Source organism: Paralichthys olivaceus, chromosome 11 (genome assembly GCF_024713975.1).
Source record: "Paralichthys olivaceus isolate ysfri-2021 chromosome 11, ASM2471397v2, whole genome shotgun sequence".
NCBI lineage: Eukaryota > Metazoa > Chordata > Actinopteri > Pleuronectiformes > Paralichthyidae > Paralichthys > Paralichthys olivaceus.
Window position 1 is genome coordinate 4,558,222 of NC_091103.1, and position 21,247 is coordinate 4,579,468.

General features: G+C 41.8%; 1 protein-coding gene across 1 annotated transcript in view; it reads left to right on the forward strand.

The window, feature by feature from the left end:
* Window positions 1–17,310, forward strand: part of lrrc75a (leucine rich repeat containing 75A) — a 38,074-nt gene extending 20,764 nt beyond the window's left edge. Inside the window, exons 4-5 of the mRNA XM_020094837.2 lie at window positions 13,540–13,813; window positions 14,737–17,310. Coding sequence (XP_019950396.2) covers window positions 13,540–13,813; window positions 14,737–15,342 — 880 coding nt within the window. The 3' untranslated portion in view covers window positions 15,343–17,310. The remainder of the gene's footprint in view (window positions 1–13,539; window positions 13,814–14,736) is intronic.
* The last annotated feature ends 3,937 nt before the right edge of the window (window positions 17,311–21,247 follow it).

Genomic DNA, 21,247 nt, shown 5'->3' on the forward strand with positions numbered 1-21,247 from the left:
AAAACCAAATATGCGACGCAACAGGAGATCCTTCGCTCAGACACGTTCACACACAACACGGACATCTCTGGAGCGTTATCATATCACGTGCATATCAGTCACGTGTTAGAAATGTCTTCAACACGCCCAATTATTTACTCAATGGATGCAGTTGTTGTCTATGATACATATAAATAATAAAAAATATATCAGAAAACAGTGAAAATGTCTTAATTGTAATTTCCTAAAATTAAAAAAAAAACTACAAATTGTGGCCAGATTTGAGAAGCTAGATGCTTTACATCTAATCAGCATACTACTACTAATAATAATAATATAATACATTTGAAAGACTTTTCTTAAAAATGGTTCTAAAAAGTATAAAACATGAATAAAATCCAATTAGAATTTGAAAAAAAACAATTAAAAAAGATAAATTAAAATTCACTAGTAGAATATAATTCACTGGGTGTCTTAATGATAAATAAAATAGGCTCCGCAAATAAAACAAACCTCACTTATAACAATATCAGTAATAAAGTTATTATCAAATATTGTGTCCGTAGTGTTTACATTGAATTTCATTCTTATAAAAAAAAAAAAAAAATCTATACTCAGAAGTGGTTTTGGCTGTAAACCGGATCCCTGTGTGATGCTGCACATCTTAGCTCCTGCTTAGAAACACCCAGACCTGCTAGAAATGACATCCTGGTGGGAGCAGATGGTAGAAAAGTGACGATGAAGCAGGAGACATTTGGAGAGAGGATTTCCCACTGCGGAGTGAATGGAGGATCAGTTGTTATGAACACCAGGTGTCAACTTCCCTGCAAAACAGTTTGCCCACAAATACACAAGAGCAGAGAGGGAAACATAACAATTCAGTGTGGAGCATAAGATCTAACCCCTGCTGAGTGTGTGTGTGTGTGTGTGTGTGTGTGTGTGTGTGTGTGTGTGTGTGTGTGTGTGTGTGAGAGAGAGAACTTTAACAGTCAGCAATGACTGGTAGCTTTTGTAATTTTATAAAGTGAACTTCAACAAATGCTGTTACATCAGGGTTTCACCGATAATGGAATTAAATGAAAGCTGCGGTTGAAAATGAAAATGAGTTTGGTAATTATCTAAAGTAATTCTGGACCGGTGGATGTGGTTTAATCAATGCAGCGCTGCAGTCAGCACTTCAGGCTGTCATGAACTCCAGCTAAGGGTCATTAACCAGAGGATAGACAGGCCCCACTTACTCTGAGTCTCAGGGCAAAATACGCGACTGGGTCGTCTCTTTGCATAGAACGCACCCGATTAACACACATCATATAAAAAGACACACACACACACACACACACGCCCAAATACACGTCGTCATGCTGACTACGTCACCCCGTCCTGAAGTCGCCTGAAAATGATTCCTGCCGATCGTGGTCCAGGTCTGACCACCTCTCACCCTCGTTTAACACTTTCTATCATATCACTCTTCTTTTTCTGTGGAGCGGCGCTCAGATGATCTCTTGCGAGCTCACACCCAGAAATATCTCCTTCAACATCTTCAGTGTGCCTCAGACAGAACAAGCAGACGTGTTGAGGATGACTGAAGCTCAGGATAACCTGCGGATTATCCACCTTTCCAGTGTTTTTCAAATTTCAAGACGTTTTCATGTAACATCGATTTAGGTGACGGATAGAATTTGCGTTCCAAGTAGAGGTAGGCTGTCCCAATACCTGATGGGACGGAGGGGAAGGGCTTTACAACTGAGATTTTTCTGACCCTCGTGTCAAACTTACCCTGAATGCCTTGCAAATCACGGGCAAGCTGGGAGAGAGACCCACAAATGTAGTATTTTCTCCATTAATAAGGATTTAAAAGTTATGATGATGATTGTAATGTCATCGTTTTCTTTATTACAACCCTAAAAAAAAAAAAGATTGCGAGTGCGCTAGCATTAGCATTGTCCTGGGGACAATTTGTTGCTGTCGTGAACGCATCTGAGCAGAGAAATTCCTGCTGCACGTGCAAAAGGCAAACTGCAGAGAAAGTCTCTACCTCTTGTCTGAAAACGGCTTTATTTAACATCCCCACCCTCTCCCCCCAGAAGAAGTCAGGCGATCGGATGGAGATGGAACAACAGATAAGCCGACAGTAACTCCCAGTAGCAGGAGGAAGCTGTCAGACAAGTCAGCGTCTTCCTAACTCACAGTTTGATGCTTGGCAGGAAACATCAGCTGCTTCTTGTCTTATACATCAACTGACCTCAAACTGAAGACACTAACACGTCCTTGGGATCGAATGTTTAGAAGTAGATCTTATCTTATATTATTTACTCGATGTTACGCTGAGCTGCCGGCGTCATGACTCAGACAGCCTCATCTGTTTGAGTAAGAATAAAGATGAACAGGAGGAGAGACATGAACAAATACTTAGTTACTCTAATCCGTCAGGTCTAGATCTTCTCTTTACCAGTGGTCGGATGGTTGCGAAAGCAGAGCAAGTAGAAAAGGTCGGTGATTCTCCATGGGAAATATTTTTCTCTTTTGCAGAACAAATAGCACTTGAGACTAATTGGTCTCTTTTCGAAAAGCACAAAGCTCCCGGTTCCCCTTTGGACTCCCAGGTTCAGGTCTTACATCACTGATCAGATCCAGCTGGGCCTGGATCACATTTGTTTTCGTCGGAGTGATGAAAATTCAAATTCAACACTTCTCATTCGTGCGAGCGGACGTTGCTGCCGTGTAGGATGATAAAATGTAAATGGAGCGGCTGTCGGTTTGTTGTTGTCTATTCAACAAGAGTATAGTTGTGACAGAGAGCGGTGAAAACAGCAGAGATTAACAAGGCTCACTGTTGCCTGTCTGGCTGCTGAACAACAGCCTCTTTCAGTGAGTTCAACAAGTCGTCTCAGTGGTTTGATGCAGCTTCACGGCCGAAACGTCCGGAGCAGCCAGCGCACTGCTCTCTGCTTTACAGCTGAGGTGAGGGACCCCTGCAGAGAAACCTGAGAGGGAAGCAACGTGACTGCTTCCATTGTCAGAGCAGGTTTTACTTTTTAACAACTTGAAGACAACACGAGACATTTGCTTTATTTGCCTGTTGACTCGTTTGATTGAAGGCGGAGACAGAGAAGCAGATGGAAGCTGGAAAACCCAGTTTCAAGGAAGAAAAAAGAAAACATTTTTAGACAATCAAAACACTGTCTCTGCATCAATCTGTCTCTCTGTCTGTCCGTTCTTCTGTCTTTCTGTCTGTTGGTCCGTTTGTCTTACTGTCTGTCCTTCTGTCTGTTCATCTATCTATCTCTCTGTCTGTCTCTCTGTCTGTCTCTCTATCTCCCTTTTTGATTTTTTCCTTGCAACTTGTTTAGTTTTCATTATATTGGAAGGTTTTGCTGATGTGTACTTGACCACAGCATTTTTCCGTCTAAATTCATCACACACACACACACACACACACACACACACTTACAGATTTACATCTTATTCCTTCTCTGCTTGTCTGCCAGCCTGTTGTCACGTCTGCTGCCTGGCCGTCGCTGCATCGCTGACATTTCATTGGCTGTCTCCCACCTGTGCTCTGGCAGCACAAGCAGCCGGCAGGATGTTTGCCCCTTGTGTTCTGTAGGAGAGGGGAGGTTCTCAAGTTACTTTTCAGCAATTTAATATTTAAAACATGCATGATTTGATAAAAACACCTCGTCAGACACAAGCAGACATTTTTCACTGTTGTTGCTGATCAGCTGTTGAAGAAATCCCTGAGCGTGGAGGCAGTTTGTTATTGTCGGTTGGTTAGATGGTTGGGTGTGTGTGTGCGTGTGTGTGTGTGTGTGAGAGCTGCCCAACATACAAACAAATATAGCAATGCTGTTGTCCATCCAGTCCATTTCTATCCACACAGTAAGTCGACGTGTGTTATTGTGTGTTATTGTGTATAGAACAGAGGTTGTCCTCATTCTGGTGAAGTGCTCTTCCCATTATTCTGACACTGTTTTCAGTTGCTCTTATTTGCCCACGTTTGTCTCCGAGATGACAAACTGAGTCGAGTCAATCTTCAAATATTAATGCAGGCGATCATTTTTCAATATTAATCCCAGCACTTCAGAAGCAATTACACTCATTTTCTTTCTCCATTTTCTCATTTCAGCCCAGATCTTTTTTCTCTCTCTCTCTCTCTCTCTCTCTCTCGTCTCTTTCCTTGACTCTTCCTCTGAATCATCCTGAATCATCTCTGCCCTCCCAAATTGTTCACTTCTGCCTTCCCTTGCTGAACTGCATTATGGGACCCCGAGGCTGTTGTTGGCTTTACAATAACTCCGTTTGTTCATGGCACACAGAGGAGAGCAGGGAAAACAATGAGAAACCCATTTCTAAAAATATATGAGATTAGAACAGAACCAGCGGCGATGCTGTGTGAGTAAGAAATGATAAAAGATGCAGGAGAAACATGTGACTGGGGCAGATTAAGCCTCTGATAAATATTAAATGATCTGCTCTGTCACGTGCCTCAGAAAGTTAAACTGTGAGTTTTGTGAGGTCAGATGAGGCGGTGCAGCACATTCACATCACCCCATCACTTCTTTCTTCTGTCACCACAACCGTCTGAAAGCTCAGTCATCTTCAATCAATCTGTCAGACTTTACTTGTGTAGCACTGTTCACACAAACAATGAAATGCCATCCACACACAGAGTCAACTGATATTAGGAGGAGGTGAGGAAACACTTCGGTAAATCCCATAAATTTGAAATGAGAACAACAAAGACAGGACAAAAAAAAAAAGAATGATACATAAAAGATAATTAATGGAATACTAAAAGAGACGACACAATGAGATATAAAACAATAAAGATAAAATAATAAAAATGCTTTAAATACAATAATGAAGATAAAATACTAAAAGAAATGAGAAAATAAGATGGATACAACGATAAAAATAGAACAATAAATGAGATGAGAAAGAATATTCGATAAATCAATTAATGCCAGATGAGTGAGTAAAACCAGAGATAAAAAAGTATTAAGAGATAAATAGATTAAAAGAAAATATATCCACATTCTCTGCTGCCCTCTGTTTTTTGTTGGACTACAGACCTCAGAATATTTCTGTGTACTCGTGTTGTCTTGAACCTCTGCTGTGGTCCGTCATGTGAAGCTCAGTGTATGGACACGGCGACCACACGGCTCACACTGTCCTCTGACCGGGCTCAACATGAATACATCACTGCGTTTCGATCAGATAAAAGAGGACTCATGGTTTTGCCATTTGCATCTGCAGCCCGGCCTCCTCCTCCACCACACAACAGCGTCATCTGTTTGCGCCTGTGTGACTCATGTTTACTCCCAGCGGACCACTGACCCCTTGTAGCTGTGTGAATAATGGTATTACCCACAGAGCTCCACTGCTGCCTGATGAAGACTCTACTCAGCCGCTCCTGATTGCCTGAGTGTATTTTGTTGATGGATAACTGAATAGAATGGCTTCTTCTTCGTTAGGCTGAAACTTAACAACTCCTCTCTTGAAGAAAGTATAAAATTATTTTCACGTGGTCTTTACGATCTCACACAGAAGGTTTTTTAGCTGCCTGACATATGGTTGGATGTTCTCGTGGTGAGGACAGATCACAGTATGTTGCACTTGAAGACAGGCCGAGCCTTTATCTGCCACCGAGTTGCAGTGGTTGATTTCTGGATGTTTCTAAATCAGGGGCCATAAAGGGCTCACAATTTACACAAAGGGGCCAATTATATGTTCAACATCCACGCACAGTCAACTCATTCCTTGTTTCCTGTCAGCTCAGTAGTTTGGAGCAAAGCTTATCAAATACATTTGGAAATGTTTTCCTTGTTCAAGCACATTGTGTTCTTTAAAAAAAGCACACACAAAAAAAACATTCTTAAATAATGGTCGTATTTATTGTTAGGATTGTTTTGTGGCCTGGCTCCACCCATGGTTCTGTCCCTGGGGACAGAAAACATCAAAACAAGGTGCAAAGACGCAACTAATGATATTTACATAGAATATATATAATCTTTATTTAATACTATTTAGAGCCTCAACGATTGTTCGGTCAGTCAATGCACGAAACATTTTCCAGAAACTGTTTTGATAACTGATCTGTTGCTTCAGTAATTGTCAGTAACAGCTAATAGAAGTATGTAGGTGAAGACGCAGCAGACTTGGAGGTGATACAGATGAAGTCATTCTGTGTGTTTTATTTATTTCTTGGAAAAAGTTCAGTGCACCTACTTATTTCTCAGCGTGTGGGATCATCCCTGTGTGTGTTGGTGTGGTGGCGGAGATGAGGCTCATGAGATGAGACTGAATGCACAGTTGGGGGTGACCCATAAACCACGATGAACATGAACAACCTGCACAAGTCCTGTTTGTCATCTTACTCCTGGGCAGAGCTGAACACATCCATTCAAAATGACCAAATGACACAACATTAGATCGGATTTCATGCATTTATTTTGTTCAAGATCAGTCTAACAAACTTTTTTATTTTTCTGTCACATGCAGTGGTGACAGTGGTCTTGGACTTTTGGGACCACACCATGTGGGCGGCTCAGACCTCAAAGGCCGAACCGGGGGAAAAAAAAAAGAGACGGTCTGGTCTACAGAGGCTTTCCAGTGGCACCAGCTCGTCTCGCCCTTATTGCTGTTGCCTAGCAACAGAGCTGAAGTTGGACACGACGAGAACATTTTAATGCACCTTGTTTTAAAAAAAAAAAAAACATATTTACAAGAAGTTGTCAGGTTGAAGTAGAAGTGTGATACTCAGGCATCGGACGTGTCATTGCTCGCCGGCACCATTACCTCTTTGAAAAAACAATTCATCGCTGAAGTGCAATGAATCCTGGGATAAGTTGGGCCGGTGAGGATCTACATTTTCGAACCTGAGCTTCACAGGAATGGAAGGACGCATTTGTCTTGGTGTGACACAATCAGTCAGCCCCTGGATTGAGACACCTCTTGTTTATACTGTTACGATGCCGGATGCTGGATATCAAACGTAGCCAAAGTTTCAAATAATAATGAGGCGACTTTTAAAAGTGTGTGGAAGTGTGATCCACTTTACAAGTGTCTCAAATTCTGATTTCCGTTGCACCTCCTCCTCTGTGGGTGAAGTCGACCTAATCAGACGCTGCAGTGATCTGGCTGTCCATAAACGCAGCACATGACGGCACATAGTCACATTCTGAAGGAGTGTCTCTTTAAACATGTCACAACCGTCCATTCGGCTGAGAATGATCTCGTTGCTCCTGCTGGTCTGTCGAGGATTAACAGCAGCAGCGTGTGGCCGACATAAACCTTACTGCTTACAGCCTCTGTAATTCTTTTGTTGGTCTTACTGTGCACGGGGTGAGGGAGAGGAGGAGGACTTGTGTGTAGTCAGAGAACAGGGGCAAATGGAGACCCGCCTTTTGTTGCTGTTTTGTTGTGCAGTACACACACACACATAAGCTGACTATGGGATGAATGGTGTCTGGAGGAAACATAGGCAGGAAAACAGGAGAAATAAGGACGACATTTAAAGCTTCACATGCAACACACCACGTGATAAGACCATATTCTAATAGTTAAATCTTGGACAGTATTTTTCACTCCTGAAGGCGACGGCAATGAGGAAAAGGTCACGTTCAACTGGATTCACCCCGTGAGCGTGTCGCAGCTGAATTCAGACCCTTCAGAGGACGAGACAGATAATAGAGAGAGCTGCAGTCAGACAGGGGGCAGACACAGGGAGGAGGATACAGGTATGGAGGAGAAATACAGCTAAGCCTGGCTGAGAGTTATAAAAAAAGCACTTTCAGGGGTGATATGAAATCCAGGCTGTGATGAAGTCCCTGCTGTATCTTTATTCATTCTACGCCTCTGGGGATAAGTGGAGGAGCAGATTTTGGCTCTAAAGATATTCTTCCGTCAGTGTCATAATTCAAGGCACGTATACGATATCAGAATATCAGCATGGGAACATTGGGCATGAATGACCCTTCAGCTCTCAAACAGACTGATGGGGATTTCAGGTCATGTTTGCTGTGATTATATTGGATCAGCGTTAAGAATGTCTTCGACCCAAGAAGAAGGAAAAGGATTAATTTACCACAATGAAAACTTAAGATAGTGTTCCGACAATTATTACTCGCTTGTTATTCATACATTATTTCATAAGGCAATTCAAAGTGTTTCACATACAATATGAAAGGCATCATGGCAAATTGTAAAAGCAACAAAAGACGAGCTAAGCATTTTATAATAGACTTAAATAGTGTTGCATAGAAAATGATAATACATAAAGAAATAAAAGAGTGAGAATAACAGTGCAGTGGAATAATTCATTATTATTTGATTTCATAAGTGGCCACATTTTGCCTTATGTAAAGCTTATTTTAGCTTTTGGAGTTTAGGGATTAAAAAAATAATAAAATGTTTCGGTGACACTGCTCTTAGTGCTTCATTCACCAAAATATGCCCATACCGATGGACGTTGTCTAGACCAGGGTGGATGACCTCCATTCAAAGTGGGTGTGTCTCTCTCTCTGTAGCGTGGGATCCTGGTCTGGAGCCAAAATGCATCATGAACTCTCTCAGCCTCTCATCTGCTTTTTATTTGCAAACTTCCACCCCTGCCTCTTTTTATTTATGGCCTTAGCATGCGCAGGGCGGAGTGTTGTTGGAAGTCGTAGCTTGTCGGGCTGAAGCCAATGGGGTGATGTTTGGGGAAAGTCCCCCGACATTTCCCTAACGCTGAAAACACAACGGACGCAGACAGTCTGCACAAGACGTGTTTAAGCGTGTGGGTGTGGTTCAGGTATTATTTATTTGTGGGGTGCTAAATCTGTCTGCACATTATGAGGACTTGTCTCTTTATTATGGGCACAAAAAGCGAGTCGTCTAGATCATTACATTTTTAGGTGAAGACGTGTTTTAAGGTTAAGGTTAAGTTTCGTGTTAAGAGTGAGGTTTAAGTTAAGGTTAGGTTAAGGGTTAAGGTTAGACAAGTAGTAACTATGATCGATGTAACGTCAACGTAATGTGTGTGTGTGTGTGTGTGGGTGGTGCTGGTTTGGGTGTGGGGAGGATGAGCGGAGCACTGGGAGGAGAATCTGAGCTGAAACCATTAGGTCACTGGTCTCAGACCACGTGTAGCAGGAGGCAGAGGGCATGGCTGCACCAGCTGTGTTAACTAATTACAACACTTTCTCTCAGAGAGGAGGAAATGGCCTCCTGCATTGATGGATTGGTGTGCAAACCTCCAGGGCCTCTTGTGGGAAGTGGTTTTAGACCACTTAGCCAGACAGTGAGGGGTGGGTTAGTATCAGCTTTAAGGGGCTGTTGACACTTGATTTGCATTTATCTGCAAGGTAAGTTTTTATCAATTGAATAATAATAATAAGTGTCAGAGCCAGCTACCCCTAAACCCTCTCTGTGGCACGTAGCACCAACCGCTGCTCTTCGCTCTCTCTGATTGCTTTTACGTTCGGTCCGGCTGGATAACAGTGAAGGTTTATGGCACGTGGGAATAAGCTGCATTAAACTAATTATTATTATTATTACACTCAGACAAGTCAGATTTGGTTTTTCAATACCAATATTCATTGATTGACAAGTGGACAGTGTTCATTCATTCGTTCATTTGCGGCCCAGGACACATTTGCGTTCACACAGAAAAAAGAACGATAACCTCCAAATGCGGTTTGAGTGATCGGATCTCAAGATGCATTCAGGACTTTTTTTAGTGTGTTCCAGCACTTGTGATCGGAGCACTCATGACAGACGTTGATACCAGGTCTGAACTGTCTCTCAGACTCACCCTGGGTCTGGGTCCACAGCCGTCTGTACCTGTCTCCACAAAGTGGACAGGGACTCTTGAGGTGACAGTGAGTGATACTTGAAGAATCCCAGTTTTACTGAAGAGTCTCCAACTGATGATTGGCAGGGGGCAGCGCTACATCTCTACCACACTTATGCATCTGTAAATAGTTGCTATGATCAAACTCTTTTACTGTATGCAGCAAAATGGCTCTAATGACTGAGATGTCACTGGACAAACTGAATTTGAATCTGCTGTTTCTCATCACATCACATCCACCTCATATCAACTCTAGAAGTTTCTAATGAGTCAAGTTTTTGTCGTCAGCTTGTTCTGCTTTCCTCAGTCATTTTTTTTTAATGATGCTGATCTTCAAGCGTGAGCTCCTCCAGCTGTGGAACCATAAATATCTGCGTTTCCCACAGGAAGTGTGTTAAGGTGGGGTTAGTGACAGTGACTCAGGGAGAGAGGGAAAAAAACAACCCATTGTAGTTCAGTGGAAACCTTATTACAGTTTTCTTTATTGTCAGTTTGGTTTAATATGGATTATGGATGAATTTTGCTCGAGTTCCTGCCCCGACCTTCAGATTCGTGCACCAGAGTCTTGTTTCTGTCACATGTGAGCTGGACATGTAAATAACTGAGAAATAAATTGCAGCGACATGTTGAGGTTACTGTGAGGTTCACGAGAGACGTCTTCAAATCCCGTCACATAACGTAACGAAAACACAAAAGTGATGTGAAAGGGGCATAATCCAGAGATACACACCGTTGTAGGCCCGGGGCTACACCTGTATACATTTCCCCAATTACTGCACTCATTCAGATATTTCATGTACTTGTCCTTATTACCCAGGGAAAAGAAAATTCTAAATAAGATCTCTTCCTTCCTTCCTCTTTTATTTTTCTATTACATTTAGATTATTCTCTCCTACCTTTTAAATTTAGCTCTGACGAAATTGCTTTCCTCTTTTTTCATCCTATTTCTATCCATATATCCATATTTCTGTCTCCCACCACTCATCACTATTCATCTCAAACAATGAGCTTATTGAGATAAAATTAAGAAGCTGAAGAAAACTTGATTTTCTTACATGTGATCCGACATCATTTCTGAAATTTGTGACAGTGATGATCAAATTCAAGTGTAAAGAAAACTCTGGGGAGCCTGAGAGCACAGCAGAAGATCTGCGTCATCATGTCTTAGATTGCTTTAGTCTCTTGCTCCTTATTTCCCCTGGGGTAGCTAAGTAGAGTCTCATCACAATTTAGTCATCTTCAAATAAGACAATTAACAATTATGAGAAACTAAATTTGAGTATTTCCATCTTGTACTTCCATTTACTCAACTCCAATTTATAAATCTCTGACATTGTTAGATATTTGTTTCGTACAAATGAATTGAACTTTGTACAGCGTTCTCCCCATAGGGACCCAGGGACAGTGTACTGCATAATGAGTACTTTTACTTTTGATACAGTAAAGATATACTACACACCTAAATGTGTTCTTTGATGAAATACATGAATGTTGGTTTTTATATCACATGCACTTGGGTGAAGTACACTTCAAATACAGCTTGCTACAAATGAATTACTATACTACTAATTTGATAAGTATTTTTACCTTGATATGGTGATGGTTAATGGACTGTATTTATATGGAGCTATTCCAGTCTTATCGACCACTAAAAGCACTTAACAGAACAAGACACATTCATCCATTCACACACACATATTCATGCAGCGTTTCCATTAACAGAGCTTTTTTCCATCACATACTATTTACTGTACATATGCAGCATGTACTCATGACAAAGCCTTCAGGATTGCCCAAGGACATGTAGACTAGGGACCATCTGACCTTCTGGTTAATGGACAACCCTCTCCACCCCCCAAGCTCCACCACCCCTTGTGTCCAATACTATTGCTTTTACCGACTGAGTGAAGCATATCAATATTTTTGGTTGTCTTGTATCCATAGTATCGACCCCAGTCTCAGCGTGTGGTTCAGTGTTGTAAACAAGGTGCGCTCGGACAGGATTAGGTTTGGCAACAAGTGGGCAGAGAGGCCGGAGGCAGACAGCCCATTAACCTGCCCTTCATTCACTCAGGCACAAATACAAAACACTGCAGAGTCCAGCAGGAAAAGCACGGGAGTAAATATTCAAACCAATCATGTGATGGATTCTATTTATTTGTGCAGTGTCTGTTTTCCAAACCTGCCTGTTTGTTCTGTGTTGAAGCTCTGGATCTACTTCAGAATTATTCCTTGTCATTAGTGAGTCCTCCTCACTTTTTATTATTTGTGTGCAGAGCTTTTTATAAACAGTCAAGAGTGAAGTCGTGTTCATCCTACCTGGTTTATCTGCAATGAAGATTTTATAGTCAATATTTTTTATTTTTTATATATCGACACAATCTTCACAACTTTTCAAAATAAAATCTCGATACTTCAGTTCGATACATAAAGCTTTGCGGCAACAAAGCTAACACATGCTTTTATTTTGCAGACAGTTTACTAAAGAGGAAGTGATTGATGATGGAGACAAACTCCCGATTATCAAAATGATCAGGTGGATATTTTACCCACCGCCCCTGCAGTTTACTGGAGGACGTAGACGAAGACATGTTCAATTCATCCACATGGTGTTTTGCCTGGTGGCTCACAACAGAGCAGAGCCGATGTAACTGTTATTATTAACTCCTGTGCTCCTCCTGCTATGTCAAGTCAAAGTCTCTGCCTTGATATACTGGTGTTGGTAAATTGGCAGTTTGACAAGCTGTCACATACTTTGCCCCCGAAAGTGAATGCAGAAATATAACCATGGCCGATGACTCTGCTCTGTGGCCCGAGGGAAAGTGAATCAAACTCTTTTTTTGAAGAGCTAAATTTTACCCACGTTCGCTGCTTTGCTTTAAGCTGCTCTGGCCTAGATTCCACTGGAGTCTCTCTGGTATGTGAATAAATAAATATAATCTTCTGTCAACTGATAATGGCTGAATCCCACAGTCTGTGCATGTGTGTTCCCAAACCTCCTGCGCATGTGTACGTTATTTGTGTGTGATCATTAGTGTTGGCTGTCATGTCCCATTTTTTATAAGTGTTGTTTTTGATAGAAAGTTGGAAATGTTTTTATTTTTAGTCCAATGACGGACGTGACCATGGAATCTCACAAGATTCTTTGCCAAACCCAGGCGCCTCTCTGGGTTTATTTTTAGACCAGGTTGGATTGGTTCACTTCTACTGGTTTGGTGTCGCTGATTTGTATTGTCACAAATCCATAACACAGCTGACCAGCACTAAAAGGGCTTTACAAGGAACAGTATTGATTGCACCCGTAGATTGTACCTATAACTTAGCTGGAGCGTCTGTCTCTGCAGGGTCAGGGTGAAGCATTTAGAGGGTGTGCTCATAACTGGATGAATAAATCACAAATTTTATTATAGAATTTATTACGGTCACTAAAGCAACCTATTGTTTTATGCATTGCTGAATCGGTTCCTCACAGTGAATCATTTGCAGCCATGAGGACACAAGCGAAACATTCATATGCTGCCATGCTTTTACTTTGAAAAGTTTCAGGTTCAGAATGAGTGTTTACTGAAAAAACTGTATATATCTACTACAAGAAAGTGCAGTACTGCGTTTGGTACAATTTGGACACGTGATACATTGAACATGAATAAACACATCAGAAAATATCAGCTTCAAACCAACAACCTTACCGGAGGCATTAAAATGTTTCATGTGTCTGTCTCCAGCCTGAAGGCGGTGCTGTCAGCCCCTCCGTCCAGCGGGGCGTTGGATCTGTCCGGTATCCCTCTGGTGGCTCGAGACATGGAGCGTCTGTGTGCACACCTACAGCGCTATGCGTCCACGGTGGTCAGCATGGAGCTGGGCTTCAGCGAGCTGACGGACGAGGCCTTCCTCCTGCTCCTGCCCACGCTGGCCGCCCTGCCACATCTGGAGACCCTGGCTCTGAATGGAAACAGGCTGACCAGAACTATCCTGAAGGAGCTCACTGATGCACTGAAGGTCAGGGAGGCACTTATCTTTTTGATTTCTTTTTTAAATGAACTGATCATATGTAATTGTAATATAGTATTGTTGCTTGTATCCTTGTGTGTACTAAAGACGAAAAACCTTTGGAGAACAATTTCAGGGAACAATTCATTTTCATTGATTATATGTTTGTGTAACATCAAAAGTGATTTTGAAGCTAATTTAAGGTATAAAAACGACCTTTTAATATCTTATGTATAAAACAATATGTTTATAATACAGAACCCGAAATAAAGTAAAGTTGAGACGTTTAGGTCAATGTTAGCTCTTCAAATATATCTAGATACTAACAAGACCCTGGAACTAAAGTCAGGAACTAAATTGAGAACTAAAAATGTGTTTATGATTCAACCGTGAAAATTAGACAAATGCATCTGATGGCCCACTAGTTCCTACACGTTCTAAACTTCTGCCTCCAGAGCAAAGGCATCTGTGGCTCCACAAAAATGCTAAATTAACTAAACTTGGTTCCTCAAATCAATTCCTGACTTACCTGAGATTTTTTATGCTCCCTAAGAAATTGTGGAAATTCCCTAAAGATTTTTAAAAAACATTCCCGCAGGCTGTACAAGTCGACACGCATGCTAAATCAAGGTCTTTGATTTGTATGCCTGTTTGTCTGACTTGGCAGCAGAGAGAAGGCAGGAGGAGCGAGGCTGGGAAGATATGCAGCAGAGGTCGCTCCTGTCAGACTCTAATTCACTTTCACTCTCAGCTGTGTTAGCTACTAGAAGACACACAGAGGAGTTCCGCTCCATGTGTCGTGCAGGCACCTCCTGCATTGCAAGTGTGTGGTGGTGGTACATGTAGACAATCCTCTTGACATTGATCTTATGCAGTGATGATGATGATGTTGGTCATTTAAATACAGTTTGGTGATATTTTGTTCCCTGTAGGATCCAGGCAGTTTCCCCAGCGTGACATGGATCGACCTGGGCAACAACGTGGACATCTTCTCCCTGCCACAGCCCTTCCTGGTGAGCCTGAGGAAGCGCTGCCCCAAGCAGGGCAACTTGCCCACCATCCTGGAGTTCGGAGAGAGTCAGGCCAGTGACCCACCCGAGAGGCTGAGGGGGCTCGAGGAAGAGGAGGAGACAGACGACACAAACCGGACAGAGAGCATGGGCGAGCTGCGGTCAGAGGTCGAGGAGGAGCTGGACGGCGAGATGGAGATAGAGGAGATGATGGAGGAGCTGCTGGACTTCGACAGGGAGGTGCAGGGAAAGGAGGACGAGGAAGAGAGCATGTGGACAGTGCAGGAGCAGAGGAAAGGTGGTAGGGGGCGGGGGAGAAAAGAGGAGGAGGAGGGCAGGGAGAAGGAGGTGAGGAGGAGGGCACAGCAGCCGGGGAAGAGGGCGGTGATGGCGGAGGACGATGACGACACGCAGAGCCACTCCTCCCGTCTGTCCTACTCCAGCCAGTCGCTGCACTCCTCCGGGGCCGTTGAGCCAATGAGGGTGGAGGAGGACGACTTGACCGACCAATCAGACCACTTGACCTGATTGCTGCTCCACACTCTGCTCATACTTCCCCCTCCTGTATCGAGTCTGGTGTGACAGGACACGAGAGAGGGCTCCTGCAGAGGCTAACGGAGTGTGCTCAAAGTCAAAGAGGCTGCAGCGGTGGCAGGATGTGATCCATAATGAACACGCCACTCGATACTCCCTCCACTCATCTGATTCTGGACGAGCCACAGAGACATTCAGACACTGGCAGAGTGACTGCTGAACCCTGGTGACTGTAACACGAGGAGACAATCCCCAACAGGACATCAGCTTTATCCTAACTGTCGCTAATACATAGATAATTATATCACGTGAGGCTTTTATGTATAGAATGATAATCTTTATTCAGGTCCTTCCTCCTGGTAACCCTGGTAATACCTACATGTGCCTGTAACACTTCCCATAACTGGTTGAGAGATTCAAAAGAAAATATATAAAAATTGAGACTCATACAAAGTAATCAGGGCCCTTAATCTTTTTGGAAATTTTTTTTTTTTTGCCATAAAAAACTAGTGGAAATGTTTAAAATATCTCCCTCCCACACGCAGCCAGATGGACCAGAACATAGACAGGATTCGAAAGTCAACCCTACAGATTTGTGGAAATCAGTTGCTACTCAAGAAACGAGCAGATGCACAGACAAGTGCACCGAGGAGGAAATTAGTCAGCTGAAACCAAAAGAAGTAAACAACTTGGCTCAGTGGTCTTATTGCTATGTGTCCCCAAGTCCTGGGGGATCCAGCTGAAATATTTAGTAGCCTTTCTTTTCATAATCCAGGTCATGTGTCGCTCTGCGGTACTGTACACGGATGTGAATCACATGTTTACAGTGCCGTGTCTATATATAGGCCGCAGATATCTTTATGTACTATGTAGCTCTCACCCTGCTAGTGCTTTCCCTCCATGTTGTCACTTATAGTCCATGCAAAGCTTTAAGAACTAACAGTATTTTTGGATGTACAGTACATAGAACAGTATATATATATATATATATATATATATATATATATATATATGTGTGTGTATATACAGTGTATATACAGTATGCAGTCATTTAGATTAGCCATTTCAAGAGAAACACCACACAATTCAATTGAACCAAATTTGTTATTTTTGTGGTCTGGGTTTAGTCATCAATGTGTGTGTACTGTACATGAGTAATACTTCTAACCTGGGAGTGAAGCCGAGCCTCACTCTCCAAGGAACTTGTGGAAAAAGGTTGTATTGATATGGAAAGTAGGATTATGTTAAGGTAGAGAAGTATTAACTTCCCATAGACGCTCATGCTCGAGCAGTTAAAAATGTGTGTATGCAGTTCATACCTCTCTGCAGACAGCTGTCCCGTGCACCAATACGTCTCAGCCTGTGCAGCCATTAAAGTTTAATATGAAGGCGCTTTGTGAGGCTGTTGCATCACGAATCTTCACCTCGGCTGACTCCACCACGGAGGCTGGAGTAATGCCTGGCTACAGGGGGGGGTGAAATAACACAAACACTGGGCAGTATCATTCGGTGGAATACAACAATGCCAAAAACACAAGAGTTCACTTCACCTTGTTTATGATATCAATGTCGATGAATATCATCAAAAAACAGCTGTTGTGTTGTTTTGTATTATATATTCAGGTGTTTGTGTATATTTTACAGGGCCTCTCTCCGCTGACTTTACATATGATGCTCAGTGTTGTAAAAAGTACCTCTCGGCCTATGAAAGCATTTCTATAATATTTTCTGTGTCGCTGGAAGAGTTCTCTTAAATCTGAAAAGCAACCAAGACAATGCTATGAGGAAGGAGATCGAACCAACGTGTTGTATGATGTGTTCTGATGTGTTCTGCTCCGAATAGTGAACACATATACATACACTGGATGTAGTGCTGCAACTCCATGGTCAAATATGTTTGGTTTTGTACTTTGTATGTATATTAGGGATTAATAAACACCCACTAGGGGGTAGCTCACCCAAGGCAGATCCGTTTTTCTATATTGTTTATCCTTTGAGTGTTGGAGTGGGGGGGTATAACCGATCCCACCTGACATGAGGGAAGAGAGGAAGTGCAGCTCACAATTCATTGAACCATCCACACTCAAATTCACACTTTTGGGCAATTTAAATTAACCTAAACCGCATGTGAGAGGAAGAGTGTCCAGAGAAAACCCACGTGGGCACAGATTATAGGAACAACACAGTTCGAACCCAGCGAGCAACAATGTCAACCACTGTACCACCGGGCCATCCAATAATCCACTTTTGAACAACGCGAACAGAAGCCATGCCGACTCGATGAGGGTACAGTATTGTAGGTGGTTTTACATGTGGACGAGCTCCACGAGCTTCTCTACTGCCACAGTGGTGGTGATCCACGACTGCTGCTAACATATCTTTCTGCTACTGCCCCCCACTGGTCATGTGATGCACTGCTTTTTATAGACTCGTCGCACAGCATTGGGAACCAACTCTCCCAAGAAAAGTCTTGATGTTAACACAAACACATGACGAGGGACAGAAATCGTTTTGTAAAACAATGAAAAGTTCAAACCCCTAAAAGTCTTTCAAAGTTACAGAAACAGTCGTTCATAGCCCACCGAGTCCTAATGTCGGAATAGTGTGTGTGTGTGTGTGTGTGTTTGTATGTGTGTGTTTGGCGAGGAGGAGGGTTCCTGAACCAGTTTGACCATCTGAGCCTTTCTGACAGATTATATTGACGACTTCAGGAAACCTCGGCTTCTGCTGTTTGGTTTTTGAACCATCGCTAAATCAGGAGCGTTCCCTTTAAAATATTGAAGTTGTAGCTTATTTATGTAAAATGAATTAAAACAAGCCACGTGTTACCCGTCTGTCTATCAGCTTTACTTTAGCTCTGCACATGTCTTTGTGGAAAGGTCAGGTACACTTGTCGAGCTGTATGTCTTGACAGCTGCTTTGCAGTAGTAGCACTGGACCGAATGACGGCCAGTTTCTCAAAGCATCACATGCAGGAATATTTTATTAAAACCACGTTCTGACAAGCAAAAAATAGCTGTAACAAATCAAAATACAGCCTGTGACTTACTGATCCACTTCAATGTACGAGAGAAAACAACAGGACATTTTATTAGAATGAAGAACTAAATAATAATTCAAGTGTTTTTGCAAATACTGGGTAACAAAACTACAAATATATAAAATGTGTGGTAACCACCTTTTCCTTATCGAATAAAGAGTAAAAAGGGAAGAAAGGTTCATATCACCTACACCTGCACGTTGTATTATAGTATGACTTCATTATGTTCTGACTTCTCAGATGACAATAGATCCAGAGCTGCATGTGAGAACGGTTCTTTACTGCTGCAGCGTACCTGTTATTCATTTCCACAGTGATATGCTCTCTTGTCACGTCCTTATTTCAAACAGTGAAGTCGATGACACAATGTTAAATCCCTGCAGTGAAGGTGTAGCTAAGCCTTGTGTTGTGTCACCGTTTTATAGTGTAATTTTATGTTAATGTTAATAATTTTCGCTTTGTTAATATGGATATGTATATACAATATACATAATAGTTGTTCATTTCACCTTTCCTCCATCATTCCTTGTTATTTCTCCCTTTTCTCCATAATGCTGTATTCTTCCACTAAACATATATTTATGAGTCAGTATATTTTTATTATTTCTCCAATTGTTTGTGCTCTACTGAGTGCTACTCAAGACAGCACAGGCTGTGTTATAAAACTCTAAACATTTGAATGAAGATTTTTTTGAATGACGAGCCTGATCAATACACAGTAATTCATTTCATTTGATTTGGGAAAACTGACTTACAGGCAAGTTTTAACGGATAATGTGAATAATCAGCAAAAAAGGCAAACAACTAATTAAAAGTGATTCATTGCAATTTGAATAAATATGCACAGCCTTTGTAGGAAATCAAATGTGCATGGAGAAATAAGTAATTTTGAAATGAAAATTTATATAATCATTAAAAAAATAAAGCCTGAGTCCATGTAAAGCCTGTGCATCAAAGTCTTTTAAGCAACCTTTTGTAGTCTGCGTGTGTCTGTGAATGTATTGTGATCATGATATGCAGATGTCCATTACGAGAAGAATCTTCCCTTTAATCTGCGGCACCTCCACACTGAGCTCTGAGCTTGTGCTGCATTGAGGTGGATTTTACACACGGGTCATTACAGCGAACCCTTTAAACAGAGAGTAGACATGCCGCCGTGCTGTTCCCAATCACGCATGATTCATGTGAGACACAAGAAGAACGTCCTTGTGAACCACAGTGACTATTAGCATTTGGAGCTATTGTATGAAAGGACAGCACGTACTGATTATCAGGTAGTGAGTTCATATTAACGTTTGATTATCGTGAACAGATTGGATCCCTGGTTTTATAGACTGTTGGTCAGTAGAGATGAGAGGGACGTGCACATGCTTGTTAATGTGCTGAAGACATGCACGTGTCTGCTTTCATGTTAAGGTCACTGCAGATCAAAGCGAGGACGTCCCTGCTGGAATTAGGCCGATATATGAACACAGACTGGGCTTTTAATTTGTAACCTGTGAGCCATCACTCAGTGATAGGAGCGATTCTGAGCAGTTTGATCTATCGCTGACATCAAACTGAACTCCTGCAGAAAACTTTGATATGATTCCACACAGAGTTTGAATGGCCATGGTTCGATTAACTCATTCCCCGGGTTTCAACAAGTCATTTTGGAGATAAAACAGTGAGAATAAAGTGTCTGAAGATGCAAACTGACTGAAACTCTCTGTACCTGTTGGTGCGATCAGCGTGTTGTTTACCTGCACTGACTGAGCAGGATGAACTATGGATGCTGTACCTGACCAGAGGTTGCGGAGCTGCCGTGCACGTCTTGCCCTATAGTGCTGTATTGTGAGATGTAAAATAGAAACTAATGTGAAACCGAAACTCTACGTATTTCTCTATATTCAGTATACCTCTCAATTACTCTCTAAACAGTACCTTCCTCTGTCGCTCACCTTTTTCCAACAGCTCCCATGGATCTTTTATTTTCAAGCTAGTTTACTGAGACGATACAACAGAACCAATGCTCTGTGGATTGATATATAGGCCTACAGTAGGTGACACTGTACAACCTAATCTTTTCTGTTACTCCATGGATCTTGCCAATAAATTCTGTGATATAAAAAGATATCCTGTCTGGAGTTTTGTTTTGTGTGTGACTGTGACAACTGCTCCAGGTCTGTTCCTCTACCCACAGCAAATATTTGGATTGCATGTGGCAGCTGCATCCTGAGAGCAGCACAAACTATCCAGAATATATTTTGGATCTACTGCTACATTATGAACCATTCAGACCCCTGAGGGCGTCTGGAACAGGTCTGCTTTCTAAGTTCAGTTTCCGTGCTCCACATTTGCAGAGCAAGCCCCCCCCAACCCTTAGCTCTTTTAAATCAAAGCTGAAAACTTCCTTTGCAACAGCCTTTTATTAAATCATACATTGACTAATTTCTTTAACTGTGCTGTTATTTTTAACTCTCTTATTTCTTATTGTACTTATTTATTTCATATTCTGTATTCAACTCCTTTCTAAAGTTGAATTTATATTTAAATGCACCTTTTTGTATTGTCTTATGTTGCTTTTACAACTTGTCATGATGCCTTTAATATTTCGTGTAAAGCACTTTGTTTTGCCTTGTTGTTGAAATGTGCTATACAAATAAATGCCTCACCTCACCTCACCTTAACCTAACTAAAACCTAAACTTAAACCTAAACCTAAAACATGATTTCACCTTAGAATTTAAAGATTTTTCATTATTTGCAAGTCTTCAAAATGTGCAAACAGATTTTGGTACATGCAAAATAAGTAATACCTGGACCACACCCACACAAACACTTAATATGATTGCAGAGGATAAAGTTAAACACTTTTTGC